This window comes from Zophobas morio, unplaced genomic scaffold (assembly GCF_036711695.1).
Source record: "Zophobas morio isolate AGI-343-1 ecotype UQ-CSIRO unplaced genomic scaffold, CSIRO_AGI_Zmor_V1 ptg000277l, whole genome shotgun sequence".
NCBI classification, from domain to species: domain Eukaryota; kingdom Metazoa; phylum Arthropoda; class Insecta; order Coleoptera; family Tenebrionidae; genus Zophobas; species Zophobas morio.
In genome coordinates this window covers 403,799-419,962 of record NW_026972381.1, presented here as the reverse complement: position 1 = coordinate 419,962, position 16,164 = coordinate 403,799, and the positions used below count along the sequence as shown (strand labels likewise).

The 16,164-nt window shown below is 34.2% G+C and overlaps 1 protein-coding gene and 1 long non-coding RNA gene across 5 annotated transcripts; one reads left to right on the top strand and one right to left on the bottom strand.

The window, feature by feature from the left end:
* The first annotated feature begins 4,093 nt into the window (after window positions 1-4,093).
* LOC135119653 (formin-1-like) lies at window positions 4,094-8,076 on the top strand. 4 transcript variants are annotated; one of them, XM_064044051.1, is made up of 22 exons: window positions 4,094-4,181; window positions 4,248-4,303; window positions 4,361-4,561; window positions 4,622-4,725; window positions 4,802-4,944; window positions 5,023-5,066; window positions 5,121-5,220; window positions 5,279-5,359; window positions 5,420-5,590; window positions 5,752-5,812; window positions 5,914-6,028; window positions 6,095-6,182; window positions 6,239-6,300; window positions 6,357-6,451; window positions 6,503-6,632; window positions 6,741-6,878; window positions 6,930-7,038; window positions 7,095-7,334; window positions 7,395-7,489; window positions 7,543-7,646; window positions 7,814-7,892; window positions 7,948-8,076. In XM_064044051.1, the coding sequence occupies exons 5-22, from the start codon at window positions 4,863-4,865 to the stop codon at window positions 7,975-7,977; spliced, it is 1,824 nt and encodes a 607-aa protein (XP_063900121.1). In that variant the 5' UTR covers window positions 4,094-4,181; window positions 4,248-4,303; window positions 4,361-4,561; window positions 4,622-4,725; window positions 4,802-4,862; the 3' UTR covers window positions 7,978-8,076. The 4 variants fall into 4 exon arrangements, with proteins under 4 accessions (XP_063900121.1, XP_063900122.1, XP_063900119.1 ...); XM_064044052.1 differs by lacking the exon at window positions 7,948-8,076 and having other exon boundaries at window positions 7,095-7,193; window positions 7,245-7,334; window positions 7,543-7,885; XM_064044049.1 differs by lacking the exon at window positions 7,948-8,076 and having other exon boundaries at window positions 7,543-7,885.
* LOC135119654 (uncharacterized) lies at window positions 6,740-7,280 on the bottom strand. Its single transcript, XR_010278313.1, has 2 exons — window positions 7,231-7,280; window positions 6,740-7,174 (listed from the first exon to the last, which is right to left on the bottom strand). It is a non-coding gene; the product is annotated as an uncharacterized LOC135119654 (long non-coding RNA).
* Window positions 8,077-16,164: the final 8,088 nt, after the last annotated feature.

Here is a 16,164-nt window from a genome sequence, read left to right as displayed (position 1 = left end):
TGGTTTTCAGCGGTTTTCCACTGCACTAGTATGAATGGGGGGGGAGTTCGTTCCCGATATTTTCCGCTTTTTTAGTCCTTTGGGACAATTATTATAGCCTTACAAAGAGTGTACACTGGTGCATTTTAGAATAACCCTGCTGAAGAGGGGAATACATATTACGCGGCTTAAGGTTTGAAGAAGACCAGCCGAAGTATGCCAGTGCTAAAAATAAAAAAAACCTTTCTTTTTGAACTTTTCGTACTAAATATTATTAAAAAAATTGACTTGTGAGGTGAGAGCCGTAGGAGGGGTTAGGTTTTCTATTTTTTTATTTAATTAAGTGTTTAGGGGAGGGAGCTAAAAACCAAGATCTTAAGTTTTATTCACTTATATTTTCTTCAATAGTTTGCTTCTTTTTTTCTATATTCCCATCTCTGTTTTACTTACGTCTTTTTTCGGTTTAAATATGACAACCAAATAGTAAACTTTTAAACTGGTTATTCTTATAAACATAAGTGTAATCAGTTTTTATTATTACTAGTTAAAGTTTTATTTGGATAGTCAATGATATTAGGGATAAGCTTTCTTAAGAAGAAGACAAAGATAAGTTTCAGTTTCGTCTACGGAACAACTGATGAAGGAAATACCACAAAGCGTGATTAAAAAAAAAACTGAATATAAAATGTTAGGGTTAAAATGTGAGGGTATTCCTTTGTTTCCTTTTGTGTTATGGTTTTTTAAACCCGTCCGTATTACTGCTGCTTCAAGCGATATAGTATGTTTTTTTTAAGCTATGGTTTTGTACATCATATTTTTTGTAAACCCTTGATCAGTCGTTTGTAAAATGGACAATATCATTAGGAAAAATGAGTTTGTTCTTTACTTACTTGAATATTTATTTAAACATAGATTTATTTTTATATTAAGCTAAAAATGTTAACAGCGGGTCTTGGGAATGTAGGTATACCAATAAAACCAACTATTCTAAAATTTAAAAAAAAAATAAGATTCATTACTCACGTATAAATACTTTTTGGAGTTTATTATTACACCGAGTCAACTGGTAACATAATTTACTATTAGCTATAAGTTTTTTTAAAATATTTTTTCTTTACAACTTATAAATAAAATACACGTCGTGATTGGGAGAAAAAAGTTTCGTAATGAGTTGCACAAAAGATTTAGTACAACGCTTCAGGAGAATATTCTAAGTGTAATGGAAACTGATATATGATGTCGCTATTCTTTGAAAATTCCATTGAATAAAATCATACAGTTTTTAACACATGAAAACGATATATTGTTTCTCCTTTTGTTTATTTTCTGTTCTAGGTTGTCAAAAGGTATATATTTTCTAGTATAAATGAATTTTAAAACTTTAACTATTTCGTACTGAATCTTACAGTAGGTGGTTATTAACGAATTAAACCCGGAAAAAACATTTACGACAAAGTTCGTGCTATATTATTGTACGAATGTATATAACTTAAAAAGCACTATTAAATGAAACTGGCAAGTTATCATAAAACATTAATACTATATTTTGTGTTTTCGCGACTTAAACTACTGTATAGTTACTAGGACACAGGCGCTTCTCGTATTAATACCGCCAAAACAGGTTTTTTCAAAACGCTTGGTAACCGCTCCTTCTACCTCAGTATTGTTGTACGGTTGTAGGTGTGATGCAATACAACAAACCTGTTTCTACTTTTTCCTACTTCTACATCGCCTTCAGAAGTAACTACTTTTTTATAACCGCTTTATGGCACGGGTTATGTGGTATACGTAGATCGTTGGTACGCTCAAATTTTATTATCTACACAATACATAGTGAAAAGGTTGCTGCTGTAGGTACGATGCGCTTAAATAGGGGGGGAGTACTAAATATTATGGTTTTTTAAAACAATCCACTTATTTGGAAGCACATAAATACTTTGGAGAGTACTAAGTAAAAGGAAAAAAGTGTGTATATATGCTGAGTACCATTTATAGGAAGAAGTAAACGCTGTCGTTGTGAATTAACGCACTTAACCGAATTAAGCCTTTAGTTGTCCACGGCTACTGCCAAAGATAGGCGCTTTCGATGAGACTAATCTGCGGATAAGCTTTACATTATCTGAAGGGTAGGCTATAAAGTAGTCTAAAAAGTTTTTTTTTCGGTGTAAGAATTTTGTTCATGCCATCTAAAACTGTTACAAGTAAGAATCGCAGCAATCTCAGTTTAGCCTAGAACGGTCCGGCAATTTTGGAACCCTTTATGTCTAAGTGGCAGACATTTTCCGAAGAAAGGCTTGCTAGAGTATGTACGAGAACTGCGCAAATTGTATATCTTTAAGTTTTCAATGAGGAGCCCACACTAAGGAAAGTTCCAGTTTATGTGCAGCGACTGTGATGTAGGTCTTTGTATAGACTTTTAACATCTACCATACTCAGCAAAGAATGAATTATATAGAAAATCCTTCTTAAGATAGTCTGTCATTTTTAATATGTACATACTAAATTTTTTCTATCGCGATTTTTAGGGTCTTCGACAATGTTCTACATGACGCCCTCTATACTGTACACCATGACACAAATATAGTCTATAAATCTTTTAATGGGAATTTAACTCCTCAAGCTTTATTAGCAAAATAATTGAATACTTCCGCTTTGATAGGTATGTTACAAAGTTATTTTTTAACTACTGTATGTCAGTCGTCCTTGCGAACGAATATATATGTTCATATTCGTTAAAAGGTCACTGGCCTGTTTACTATAAACAGTCTCATTCCTGTGAACTTGGCGGTGGGCGGATCACTTTTTCGACAATTAAAAGTTGAAAACAAGCTTTCCGTACGCGTTTAAAACGTCAAAAGTCTTCGGGATCATGAAAAAGACTTTTGCTTGAGCCTATCATACACCTCTCTAAGTGTATCCCAGCATTGTGATCTTTTTCTACTACAAAAGAGGGCAACCATCTTGACAGTTCATTTGCTGCATTGTTTAATCTTTCTCTAAAGGTTATTCATTTAACAAATGTCGATATGTTATTGCCACAGAATGGGAAAAGATTACTTCATTATGACCCAGTTACCCTTTTACTCTTTAATGCTTTAACCTAGACCCCAAATGTAAATTGTTTACAAAAAAAACTGTAAATTTTTACTTTTGCTTGATTATCATACTTTAGTATCTTAAGATTTTCTGTGATACCCCACGAGGCATATTTACAGCTCTCAACTAAGTAAAAGGTATGCTCTTAAATAAATAGGAGCTACTTACTAATTAAAAAGCTAAGAAAAACGTAACTAGTAGAAAGCACTTTCCAATAAGTGATTATTTCTTATGAAGTTTATAATGACGCTAGGAATAGTTAGCGGTCTTTAAATAATTAAAAAGAAAAACAAACTTAAAATTGTAAAACCTATTAGATAGGACTCAAAGGGTTCTGTAAAAACTGCTTATTTAATTAAATAAAATTTATATTTAATTAATAAGTATTGTACATTCAGGCAAGCAACAGATAATTTGTGAGGTCCATAATATGACAAGTTCATGATTTTTATAAATCGGTAACAAAAAGAGTGAATTTATACGGGTTAGTGGAAATTCATTTGCCATAGCTTCATACAGTCACTTTTTGTTTTTTTTTTAAAAAAAAATAACTTAGAACTCGTAAGGTTTTGTATATTTATATAACTTTAAGGAAATAAGCTAAAACTTTAAAGAGATGTCTTAAGAAAAAGTTGATATCAACTTTAAAGGTTTTTTAGAAATTTTACCATGGCCACTTCTTTTTTTTTGCTTCTTATATGACAAAATTACATATCTCTTTCTCCTTCTGTTTTAAACACAAGTTAGAAATTTGCATAAATGTAATAAACGTAATAACAGTGTTTTACTTTTTGGATATTAGAAGGTTTTCAAATACTATTTTATTGGACGATTCATCGAGTATTAACACGTAATATCGTAATAAAAACCGTAAGGGAAAAACTTAGGAGAAAGCGTTTTCTCATTTATAGAAGGACTAGTTCCTTTAATAGAAAGGAGGTTTACTAATTAATAACCTTGTTTTCCTGTGCCTGCCTTTTAAATTTTGTAGATTCTTCTACTGCAGGTGCACAGACTCGTTGGCCTTTGAAATTTTGGTTAATATAAAAATTCACTATGGAAACTTCAATTGTGGCACTGGAAAAGAAAAATAAGTTAGATACAAGGTGCTTACTAGTCACTTAAATATTAAAAACTTTATAATATTTATGGGTTGTTAATAACTTCTATAGCGCTAAGGATGACCTAACAGTTTTTAACTTAACAGAGAGTTTACGTATTCAAAAAGGTTAGTTTTATATAGTTTATTTAAACAACTGCTTTTTTTAATATTTGGATATGTTAGAAAACCTTAGAACTCCTGGTTTACTTCCACCACCTCTTATTTCACAGTTGGCGAGTATTAGTTTAAATAAAGAACTAAGTTACAAGGGACAAACAATTTCTTACGGTAAACTACCTTCTAAACCGTCTGAAAACAAAGATAGCTATAACGAAAGTCTTCTTTCTTCTTTAACTTCCTGTCGCGAGCAGGTTGTCTTTAGCGGTACTTTATGTCTTTTAATACCAAATTTAAATATTTAATTAAAGTTTCTGTCCTTGCAAGTTTCCTATAGATGGTGACAGACAAGTTGACGATTACCTTCACACTCTTAATAAAGGTCTTCAGGATGGAAACTTATATAAATCTGCTGCACTAAAGATAAAGAGGTTTAACTCTTTACCTTCACCTTATGTTTTTGTAAAAATAACTTGCTTATCTTTTATAATAATACTTTTATGTTAGTGGTCTTCTGAAGTCTTTTGACGCGAAGTTGGAAAAATCTCACTACCGTGCCATTAAAGATATGAGCGATTTTTATCAAAAAGAAATTGAGATATTAGAGGAGAAACTAGAGTTAGCAGAATCGCAACTTCAAGCATTTCGCTGTACGTCAATTTTTATGTGCCAAAGATAAAACTTATATATAGCCTTTTACCACGTCTGTTTCTCTCTACACAACGCAGCTTCTCAGTCCAGCGAGACGAGGCTTAGCGACAGTGCAGTTAAGGTGTACTTCCTTTTGAGCCCAACGGTGACGCCGACGAACTCATTCAAGCTTTAGTCTGTTTTCAACAGCGGCAAAGAGAGGCAAGAGAGGCAGGAGTTAAGAAAAGCGCGTCTTAAAAACTTTTTGGGTTTTCTTCCGGACGCAAACTATTCGGGTAGTCGCCTTTTGCGGTTGCGCTCAGAGTCTGCTTCCACTAATAAAAAAACGATAAGTTAAAGATAATACACCGCTTCTGTTCGAAAACATTCCAGGACTGCAAGAAATGGAGGACTCCTCGGTGTCAGATTCCAAAAGTTAGACTTTTCCATGTCTTTCAATATTTATTAATACTTTCGAATTATATTGGTGCTCAGGCGAATCTGTCTCCTCTTTTTCCGTGCCTTCGCTTTCAGAGCCCCTTGGTGCTCTGAGTAGGATGCAATCTCCTTGTGCACCTCATCCTTCTTTCTCGTCACCGCCTCCCCCCCCGCCTCCCCCGCCTCCGTCTTTGTTTTCCTCTAAGCGAGCTTATAAACATCGGCATCGTATGCTATTTTTATACTTTTTTCCGGATCTTTGCTGCCCGTTAACGTGCGAGTGTAAGACAGATGTTACGTAGTGATTAGGGTGTTCGTAAGAAACTCATACATGTAGCACACCATCTAGTTCCTTAATCGTAATAGTAAAGGATCTTTAACGTTGGCAGGAAAAAGAATGAAAAGCCTATTCTGGACCCGCCTTCGCTCAAATCCAAGTCTTGAAAAAAAGTAACTATGTTACGTTACTAAGCGTTACAATGTATATGGCAACGTAGATTTAGTCAAAATTAATATTATATGGTCATAATATATGCTATTAATGGTTTCAGCTGCCTTTGGAATGATATGAAGCAGTTTGACTTCGACTTTGGGGATATCGCAGAACGTTTTTCTATTACCAGCGCCATGTCTATGAAGGAAAGGAAGACGCACGGTCTTAAAAAGGTCGTTCTTGCACCATTGATGTCTTTATTTACCGAACTTAAAGGTGTCTCTTCCTTGATGAAACAGGTTGTTAGAGTACTCGATGAAAGAAAGAGTCGCTCGTTAGGTATCATCTACAAGAACTTCGAGAGGAGGAGCATTAATTTTAAGCAAGGTGCAGCTATCTTTTACTATCTAATGAAGCGGTGGACAACCACTGCTTCCTTCTAGCGCTGACGGACCTCAGTGACCATAGTGTTGAGGCCGAGGAGTTCCAGAAGCTACTGAGTCTTGTATTTATTCTTGAGTGAGTAAAAGAAACTTTACTTCCTTTCTCACGTTTGTCAAGTTCCCTACGGAAGAGGATTTGGCTTCCTTGCGCTCCGTCGTGGAAAAAAATCAGTCCGGCTTTACTAGCGGGGAAGTTCTCGAAGAGGGAGAAGCGTGAGTCTCCAATAGCAGCTCGCATGAAGGCTTGTTTACCAAAATATGTAGTTTCATATTAGAAACGGCGGGAGTTCCTTTTGCTAGAGAAAAATTGAAAGTGCGGATATTTCAGGCTTCTTTTAGCGACAAAATATATGAACTAAACGTGCTGTTCAGAAAAATAAGATCCTTTTGTTTGGTTTTTATATTTTAGTTCCTAAGCGTTTTAAGAAATAATTTATGTACTGCATCAAAGAGACTTATACATACACAGTTTAATCCTAAAAGTAGCATATACTCTGAACAGGGCTTGAGATGTAAAGGCATTAAAACTATCTTGGGCATCATACTTTGCATAGGAAACTTTATGAACGAGGGAAACTCCTCTATTGAGCGTGCGTGGGGCTTTACAATCGACGTTTTAACAAAACTTAAGCTTGTAAAGGTATCTTTATCCTCTCAAAAGTTCGAGAAAACGTTGGTAACTTTTCTTAAGACTGTTGATGGAAAATCGAATTTGCTGGAATTGGTCGTCGAAAAGTTTTTTTTTGTAGAAACGAATCTCGCGTTGCTCGTCAACTTAAAATTTTCCGGCGGAGAACTGCGTAGCTGCCATGTTTCTATCAGTTTATGTGCGCTAACGAAGTAAATTTCTCAACAGCCTTTCCCCTTCCTGATCCTGAACTCGCCTTGGACCTCAGCCGTTGTGAATTTAAAGACATCGACAGTAAAGTTGCTGATCTAAACTCGCAGCTTAAACGTTTGCGAAACGAATCTACCTTACAACAATGTCAAACCGATTTTCCTGTAGAAATGAAGGAGATTACTGCTCTCTTGAGTTCGGCCGAAGATGAGGCTTCGCTACACTTCTCTTCCGAAATAATTGTTTTTCTTGAAACTGGTGCTTTTTTTCTATTTTTTTGTTTGCTTTTTAGCTAAAACGGGATTTGCGAAATAAAAGCTGGGAGTCTGCTTGAGGAACTCGCAGTGGAATCCGACTTGAATCGAAGACTTCGGGAGGAAACAGCCTTCTACTTCGGGTACTGCCAAGAGGAGGTGCGACAGTGCGCCTCGAATTATATAGTCTGCACTGCTAGTAAACATGTTAGATGAACACACTTTCCTGGGAAGACTTCTTTCAAACTTGGGCCGAATTTTTAAAGGACGCTCACTCCTGCTGGAAAAAAGAGAACAGAAATATTGACAAGCAAATGTACTTTTCGCAAAAAAAAAAGAATCTAATTCGTGGCAGTTTTTGTTTTAGTAATTCTGCAGCTACAAACAATAATATAATTAGCCGTTTTTTAGTTTTAAAATTTGTTATAAGAAAAAACGTGCCACTTGAATAAGTTAACTTTAACTTTTATAACTGGCCGAAAGCTTTGAGCAGATTCAAATCAAAAGGCGGCATCAAAAAGCAAATGTAAGTACTCGAAAGCAGAGCAGCAAATCGAAGATGGTAACTTTATTATGATATGCCAGCATAACAAAGTTAATCTTAAAAATTTCGGCAGAAAAGCAAATTTTCCTTAACAAAGCGGTGAAGGAAAGCCACTAATAGCACCGAGTGGTCTTTTAAGTTCTTAGCAAAACATCGCAGAAGCCCGCCTCCTTATTAACAAAAGGAAAATTTCAACAATAAAGTGTGCTTTTAGTGAGCCTAAAGTGGCGAGGATCTCGTTATAGAGGGCTCGGAATATTGTTGTCGTGCTGATCGGCATAACTGAAAAGAGCTTCTCGCTTCGCTGCTTTTCTTTCTTTTTTCCTTCTATTTTTTACTCGTTTAGCTTCGATTATTTCGGCTTTGGATTTTTTGCACGACAGCGGATTTGGGTTTCCTAATTTCTTCCTTTAAAATTTCTATTTTAAGAGGAAATAGATTTTTTAAAAAAGTCGGACTTAGCGAGCGAACCATTGAAAGGGGTTTTTTTAACAGCCCTAAAGATTCCTTTTCTTTATCACTTACGAGGCCAAGTTTTCTGTGTCTCTGCAATCCAAAGGCAACAGAAGATTAAGTAGCTCAATGGGAAGTGGGCATTGAGTTTACCTCTTTTACAACATTAAACGAGGCGGTGGATGGTGTTTCCAGGCAACCAAGAGAACGGCTAAAAAAGAGTAGAGGGACGCCAGAAAATTCTCTCAGCTCCCTTCGTAACTCAGGATCTTGCGTTGCAAAGAAAAGTCGGTGCTTATTTTCCATATCTAATAATAGCGTAAAACTATGAAAAAAGGAAATTTGTAGTAGTAGTTTAAAACAAAAACAAAGGTTATTTATTAGATAAAACGAGCTTTTAAATAATAAACTAGTTGCAAGCTTCTACTTATAGTAAATACTGTTTTAGTCGAAAAGAAACAGCTGCGTGCTAAGAAAGACCTAGAAAACTTAGGACGCACTCACGAGCCGGAGCCACCTGAGCGTGCTTGCATTGTCGATATTCAAATTTACGTATCATAACATATGTGCCTTTTAGCATCATTAAAAAAGAAGTACTTAAATAGCTGTATAGTGGAGTTAAATTATAAACCAAAGAAATCGGGCCCAAGGAGTTTAACTTCTTGAACGATGCACTTGGTAGTGTACAATGTAACACTTGCCGTTAAGTTTTTTTCAAGGTGCTCTTTTATATGAATTTTCTGCTTTATTGCAGCGTGGCCAAAGGTCCCATCCACTTAAAATAATTAGTTATTATCAACTAAATAAAAATGATAAGATTTTCTTTTATAAAACTTAGTAACAAAAGGTAATATGTTAAGGTTATAATCTAATAAATTTAAAAGGCTACAGGAAACCTAGTATTTGAAAAGGTTCTCGAAAACCGAAATTATTTTTGTAAAAGGTAAGAATTCTCTTCGTTTGTCTACCCCTTTTAAGCTTCATGATAACTTTTGACGTCAAAAATAACTATAAAACCGTCGCCTTAATATCTAAGGCATGTGGCCTACAGAGTTCACGTACAAGTGTCAATGTATCGTAGTGATAGGAAGTGCTTATTAAATTTGTTAATTATTCTGACCAAAAAAATGTCCTTTCGTAAAGGTTTAAGGGGCTAAAATTTAATTACCACATTCAAAAACACCCCTTGAGTTAGAAAATGGAGACTACTATTTTTATATTAGTCCTTTAATGTAAGAAAAAGGTATTATGGCATCTTTATAAAGTTTTGATAAAATTGACGCTATAAAGGCAAAAAACTATTAATTTATAAAAGATGTGCGCAGAGAGTTTACCAATTAAAGTTATGTCGTCACGCCGTTGAACAATGGAGTTGTTGAAACATCTGCCCTTGTCAAAAATTCAAAAAGTGGTCCAGGGCAAGCAATTGCTAAAAAGAGGCTGGTGGTCCCATATTTGTTTGGTAGACATGTTTGTTGGTTGACTTTAACCTCTGCAACACGTCAACTTCACAGCCGAAAAGACGCCGAAGGGTATCTTTAATAACTAATAAGGTAGATGATCTTTCATCCAAAGATATCGAATATCACAAAAGCGATACCGTTAGAAGCTATACTCATACCTCTGTATTAACCAATGTAAGCTATTTGCCAGCAAATCAGGGAAAAGCTTAACTCAAAAAATGCATTATTAGTATAATATAGGGGTAGGTAGCAAGCATTAGGCAGCGAACTGATCGGCGAAAAGTGGTGTTGGATCAGTCCTTCCGAGCTGAGAACTCAAATCGCCGGCAGTTTAATTAGGCTTACCATAATGGGATGTCAAAATGAGAATTCTTAACGTTGTTGACTTAAGCAACTGCTGAAAAGTATTACATCCTCCTTTTGAATGGAAAAAATGATAGAAGGGGGGTACAGCAAAGCAAAGCCAAGTCTTTTAGGAGGCTTCAGCGGAGCTGTTTTTTTGTCACTATACCTTCACCTTAAGTGAAGTGGAGGGAATTCATGCCCAACATCTCGCGGAAATTCCTCAGGGGCCGTAAACGAAAGGGCGCTCGGCGGTCTACGGAATTATTGTACTTATTGTTATGGACAAAGAAATGACTGCGTCTAAGGGGAATACCCAATGGTACAATGTAGCATCTTGCAACGAACGTATTTAAGACACTTTTAAATGCATGACAGTACCCAATGAATCTTAGCAAATATCATCGATTAGCAGCCCAGAGAAAAGTAATAAGAAATTTTAATAAAATGAAACCGTAGTCGCCGAGAAGCCCTGAGTTTAGTTTTATATCCTTTACGCATATATTATTTTAAACTATCTATTTCCCCAAGGGAATTAATAATTATTTTTAGATAGTAAGCTCAAAGTTAATAGACCAGTCTCGTATTACAAGTATATCAAAATTGGTAATTTGAAAGAATTTAAAAACCTTGCCAAGATTAATTTTAACAAGATTAATTCCGAGTTGTTTATGTCAAATTATAAGATGTCTAAGTTAAGAATCCGAGAGGCATTATAACAGATAGGGAGGCCGTAACCAACAGCAGGGAGATATAGAACCTTTTGGGAGTGCGGTGCTAAAATCATTAAGCCAAAGAAATGATTGAAAGGGCTCGGGCTATAAAAAATTATATTTTATCACTTAATGTCTCAAAAAGTCCCTTAATCCTTTAAAAGTAAGCTCATACTATAAAATGTTCAATAAAAAGAAAATTACAAAGGAATTCTAAACAACAAAGAAGATCAAAAGGAGAGCGCCAAGTTCTTTAGTAACAGTGTTAGAAGCTATAGCGGATAAAGAGAGTGAGCGATTTTGAAAATCAGTGGCTGAAAATAAAAAGCGCTGAAATTATGGCATTAAAAGAAAGTACACAAAGGTGAAGATTGCAAGTATCCTATATATACGAGTAATTTTCATTGCACTTTAGTCGCTTAGTTATTGTAAGTCTTAACAATTAACAGGTATAGCAATTTTATCGAGTTCTATTAACCTGGTACACCCGGCAATATAGCAGATAATAACTCTTTGATGATTACGTGGATCTATGATGTCATTACTATTACCTAAAATTAATAATTACTATATTAGTATAATTATAAAGGAGCTTAATAATCATTCAAGGTGTTATTCCCGTACTAAGTTAACGATTCTCCACAAATCCGCAAATACAATAGCGCAGTTGCAGCTAAACAAAGTTTTAAAATCTAATAAAAATGTTTATTTAGTATATTTTTTGGCTTTGATTAAGAAGATTTTTTTTAACCCTACAAATTCTCAAAGAATTTAGGCTGATTAGTTCCGACTTCTAGTTTGAAAATGTATTATAATTTCATCTTCTTATAATATCACGAAAGTTAATGGATACACAGTACACAGTAAATTTTTTAAAAGCTTATTAGTTATAAACAGAGAAAAACCAAAATCTGTGCAATCCTAATAACGAATCCTGCATTAAAACTTTCAAAATGGGTTAATAATTTTAAAAAAAATTTTTAAGTGCCACAAAATTTTTTAATACGATCGATATACACTTATATTCAGCTCTACAAACTCAGGTTGAGCTGAACTTACATTAAGCCATAGTCCAGAAAGCTTTTAGTATGAAATATGTAAAGTAATGTTCAACTCCATTATTAGATCGTAGCAACCATAAAATTAAAAAGTTAAATTCTTTACTGAAATAATGAGTTATAAAATACGCTATTTTGTAGGTATTAACCCTTTCATATCCTTTTTTAGGCATAAAGATGAAAACAATCCAGCCAAGAGGTAATTACCTCCTCTTGCCACATGGGCAAGCGCAACCCATACCTCAACTTTTAACTTGTAGATAGACGGAGGTAGTGAACTCTAAATATCGATTATTAATAGGAGTAAAACAAGAGGGGGCAGATACCAACTTAAAAGTAAAGGTATCAATATAAATTAACGAGGTAATATTCAATACCGTCATTAATAACCTAGATTTGCTAAATATTGTGAACAGTTTTCTTATATAAAAGTATATTATTCATGAAAAAAAAACAAATGTAAAAAATTTGGGGTTCCAACGTGCTCGTCACATTTTAAAGGAAATTTTATAATTCATAGACTCAAAATGTAGGCAAAGTTAACCAAACTTTACAGTCTAATTTCTTTCAGTAAACTTTATTAAATACATTTGGTGAGTGCTATTAAAGTATGTCTTATAATTAGATTTGTTTACAGCTTCTTAACCGCCAAATTTATTTCTGTCATGGAGGTGGATAAGATCCACATGAGATCCACGAGGAACAAAGGGGTTAATAGCAGGATGAGAGCGATAGTAGTGATGCTAAAATGGTAAAACATAAGCACTCATTGGATATAATAAAGATAACGTACTTCTATATGCTCCATATTTACTGTCTCTGTAATGCCGGGTAGTTGTCCCGCATATAATCTGAAAAATTGTAGTCAATAACCCGCTTGACATTGCACTTAAAATGTCCGTGGTAAACCTGCAGCAAAATTTTATATATACAAATGCTGTAAAAGTCTTTTATGAACCAGACCTCTCGAAACTGATTAGTAACGAAAAGGCGAAGATCACCAGAGTAAGCTGGTTTCTAACAAGGTATACCTAGAAGGCCGTAAGGTGACGTGCTCTGATCTAAAGTGGGGGGTCTACACAACCAAGGGATAACGGCTAGAGAGTATTATAGCTACATAAATACGTTTAAAAAGTGTAAGTACTGTATATTTAAATGGCCTTTGTTTAGAAAGTAGCTGTTCCACTTAAGGTTTTCAAAAAGAAGTTCCTTAAAGAATTAAAATTATCTTGTCAATATAAAAGGCGTTTTGTCCTTAAAAACTATGTAGCCACAGCTTCATTGTACAGCTGTTGTGTTCTTGCAAACCTGCACTCGTAAAATCCATTATTAATTTGTAATGAAACAACTTAACTAAAACGACTACAAAAATTATTATTTATCTTTTAAGACCCTCTTAAATTAAAGCATTTATACAGTAAATGTCTTCTTTTAATTTAAAAAAAAAGGTCAAAGAACTAAATAAGAAACTTAATTAGTCATAGTCTAGTTGTAACCACTAAAATAGAGCTCTAATTTTGGATTTTGTTCAACATTTCTATAATTTCATGGATTCGTTACTATATTTAGAGAAGAAAAGTTGATAAAGACAGGCAAATCAGAAAAACTTACGTAACAATAGTATTTTTCTGTTTATCCATAATTCAGGAACTGTTTAGTAAAAAAAGTTTGATTATTGAAAAAGAGTACGTCTACTGAATACCAACCATTAAAAAACTTGTAGCTTCACAATTTGATTAAAGTTACCTACAAACCTTCCGGTTTAACACCCGGCTTTCTCGTAAATCCCTTATTGTTTTCGGGATGTTGACAGTGTCAGATAATTTCCTAGTAATTTTTAATATTACCTACCAATGCAGGAGTAAAAATGAACAGGTACTAAGGAGACCTCTGGACTTTCTTTCCGTTTTGAAAACCCCTCTGAAGTGGTTATCTCCTTCTTCCTCAGGCTTCGTTCTTTGTAAAAGAGGATGAACTACGCTTTTTATGATATTCGTGATACATTTAAAATTACAATATTGTTTTTTGGGGTTAGAGTACAACTAAAACAGATAAAATAATTGTTGTAATGATTCGCATGGAAATAGCTTAAAAGTTATATATAACATCGCAACGATGCTGCCTTACGCCAATAATAGTATTAATACTATACTAATTTGACCTAGGCCCTAGTCGTTGCATGAATTACGAGTCAATGTCATACCTTACTGCTAGAACATCTTTTAAACTTTCAGGTATAAAACGGCAAGTCATCGACAAGCCCAAGGGCAAGCAAGAGAAACTTAAAGATGATATCAATTTTTTTTGGACACAAAAGGAATTGCTTTATCTTTCTTTATCCAATTACGCAATTCTTAAAAGATGAACAACATTCAAGTATACACGATAGATAAACAGCTTACCGGTCTCTGAGCGTATAAGCTCGCCTTCCTTAGTTTCGGATATGGCCGAGTTAGCAAAGCTCATATTTTTTGAGCTAACATAGAATGACTTATTGAGCAAAAGAATGTTCTCTGAGACTATCTCAGAACTTTTATGAAATAGTAGCACACAAAGATTTAAAAAGTTGGTTTTCCTAATATGGTCATTTCACCATATAAAGAATTGGATGAATAGAGTTCTTAGCTATGAACGTAATGACTGATAGTATCGAATACTAAACTTTTTAAGTTAAAAGAAAAGAGAAGAAAAGTGACCTCGAGTAAGTGGATGTGTACGATATAACCAGTGTACATCTGGTAATGAGGGACTATTTCAAAGCCCATCAAGTTATTAGCCATTGAAGTTTTTAACATGCTTTCTTTAAGATGTTTTAACATACAAAGGCTTTTTTTAATTTAAAAAGGGATTCAAAATAATATAAAGAAATTTAGGTTCCACTTTAAGTAGCTTAATACGAAGTAGAAGATTTACTTAATTATGACACTTTAAATTCCTCTCCAAAATTCAAAAATTCTAACGGTTTATTCCTTAACCTTTGCTCTTATTCATAAAAAAAAAACTAACTTTCTCCAAAGATTATACTTAGTGGACTCCGCTAAAGAATTAAAGATCTTAAAATATTAGTAGTTTTTAGTGGAAAGTACTTTTTAAAGATTAATAAAAAGACTAGTACCGGTATTACTTCGCTAGCGTATTGCTTCCTTACAATATACCAAATTCGCCGTTAACTTCGCATAACCTTTGAACTTTCTCCTAGAGTGCTTTTACGATTCGCGAAATAAGCACCTATGTGGTATTTAAATTCAAATCCAAGCTTCATAAATACATCATTAGACACGTAAGAGCCTTGTTATACCATGTACAAGTTTATAGACTTGGTGTAGGATTATCTCGATGCACAACCAGTCCAGAAAATGACTCACGCTACGAAATATGCTGGTAGATCTCTGTTTTGGTCAAGATGACTGAAAACTAAAATGTTAAGACCATAGGAAAGAAATAAGCTACAACTGTCTAGTTAACACTATATTTGTTCAAAAAATGTGCCCGAGATAATGGTGCTACTTAGAAAGCTCTAGATTTATTCTCTCAAGACGCAAATATTCGAGCATCAACCACCATATCCTTTTTTGGAAGCACCGGTCAATTTTGACGCTTAGGATTTTAACAATTAACGGGACTGATATAGAACTTATATAAGATTGCAATGTCATCAGCATTCTGAGCAAGAGAAAGTGTCGACTGTTTACATTTTCTTTAATTTTATTTAGATATGTAAATTGCCAATCCAGTAGGGGGGCACAAACCCATCTTTCAGCATTTCAGTTAACTCTCTGAATAGTCAAGATACTACTATTGGCAAATATTTTCTCCAAAGGAGCAAAAGGTGAGGTAAGAACCCTTTTGTTGGTTAGAGAGGTTAAATGAAAACAAAAAGGTAAAAAGAAAACTATGTGCTTGTACACATATTAAAAGCACATGAAATCACGCATTGCCGAGGTGGATGTGACTTAGCCGGCCTTCTTCAATAATTACATAATAAATGAACAAAAAAGACCTCAGATAATTTATATATTTGTTCATATAAATAAAAACGTCAACCGGTGAATAAACGAATAGGCATTAAATTTTCATTTACAGGCAGTACATGCCAAACTAAACACAAGACAAACAGACTGTACATCAAATAACCTAAAAAGGCTAGTCGGTAGTCATGAAACATTCAGAACACACTTGGACTAGGGTAAAGGTTTAAAGTTAAAATTAAGAGGATACAAAAATATAATTAAAAACAATTAACTAATCAAAGTCAATTATT

What these genes read in the sequence shown, in the direction of transcription:
- LOC135119653 (XM_064044049.1), top strand. Translation starts at nt 4,863, where the DNA reads ATGAGCGATTTTTATCAAAAAGAAATTGAGATATTAGAGGAGAAACTA. An exon ending in CAAAACTTAAGCTTGTAAAG is followed by an intron (nt 6,879 to 6,929) that starts GTATCTTTATCC and finishes ACTTTTCTTAAG; the next exon opens with ACTGTTGATGGAAAATCGAA. An exon ending in TCGGGTACTGCCAAGAGGAG is followed by an intron (nt 7,490 to 7,542) that starts GTGCGACAGTGC and finishes TAAACATGTTAG; the next exon opens with ATGAACACACTTTCCTGGGA.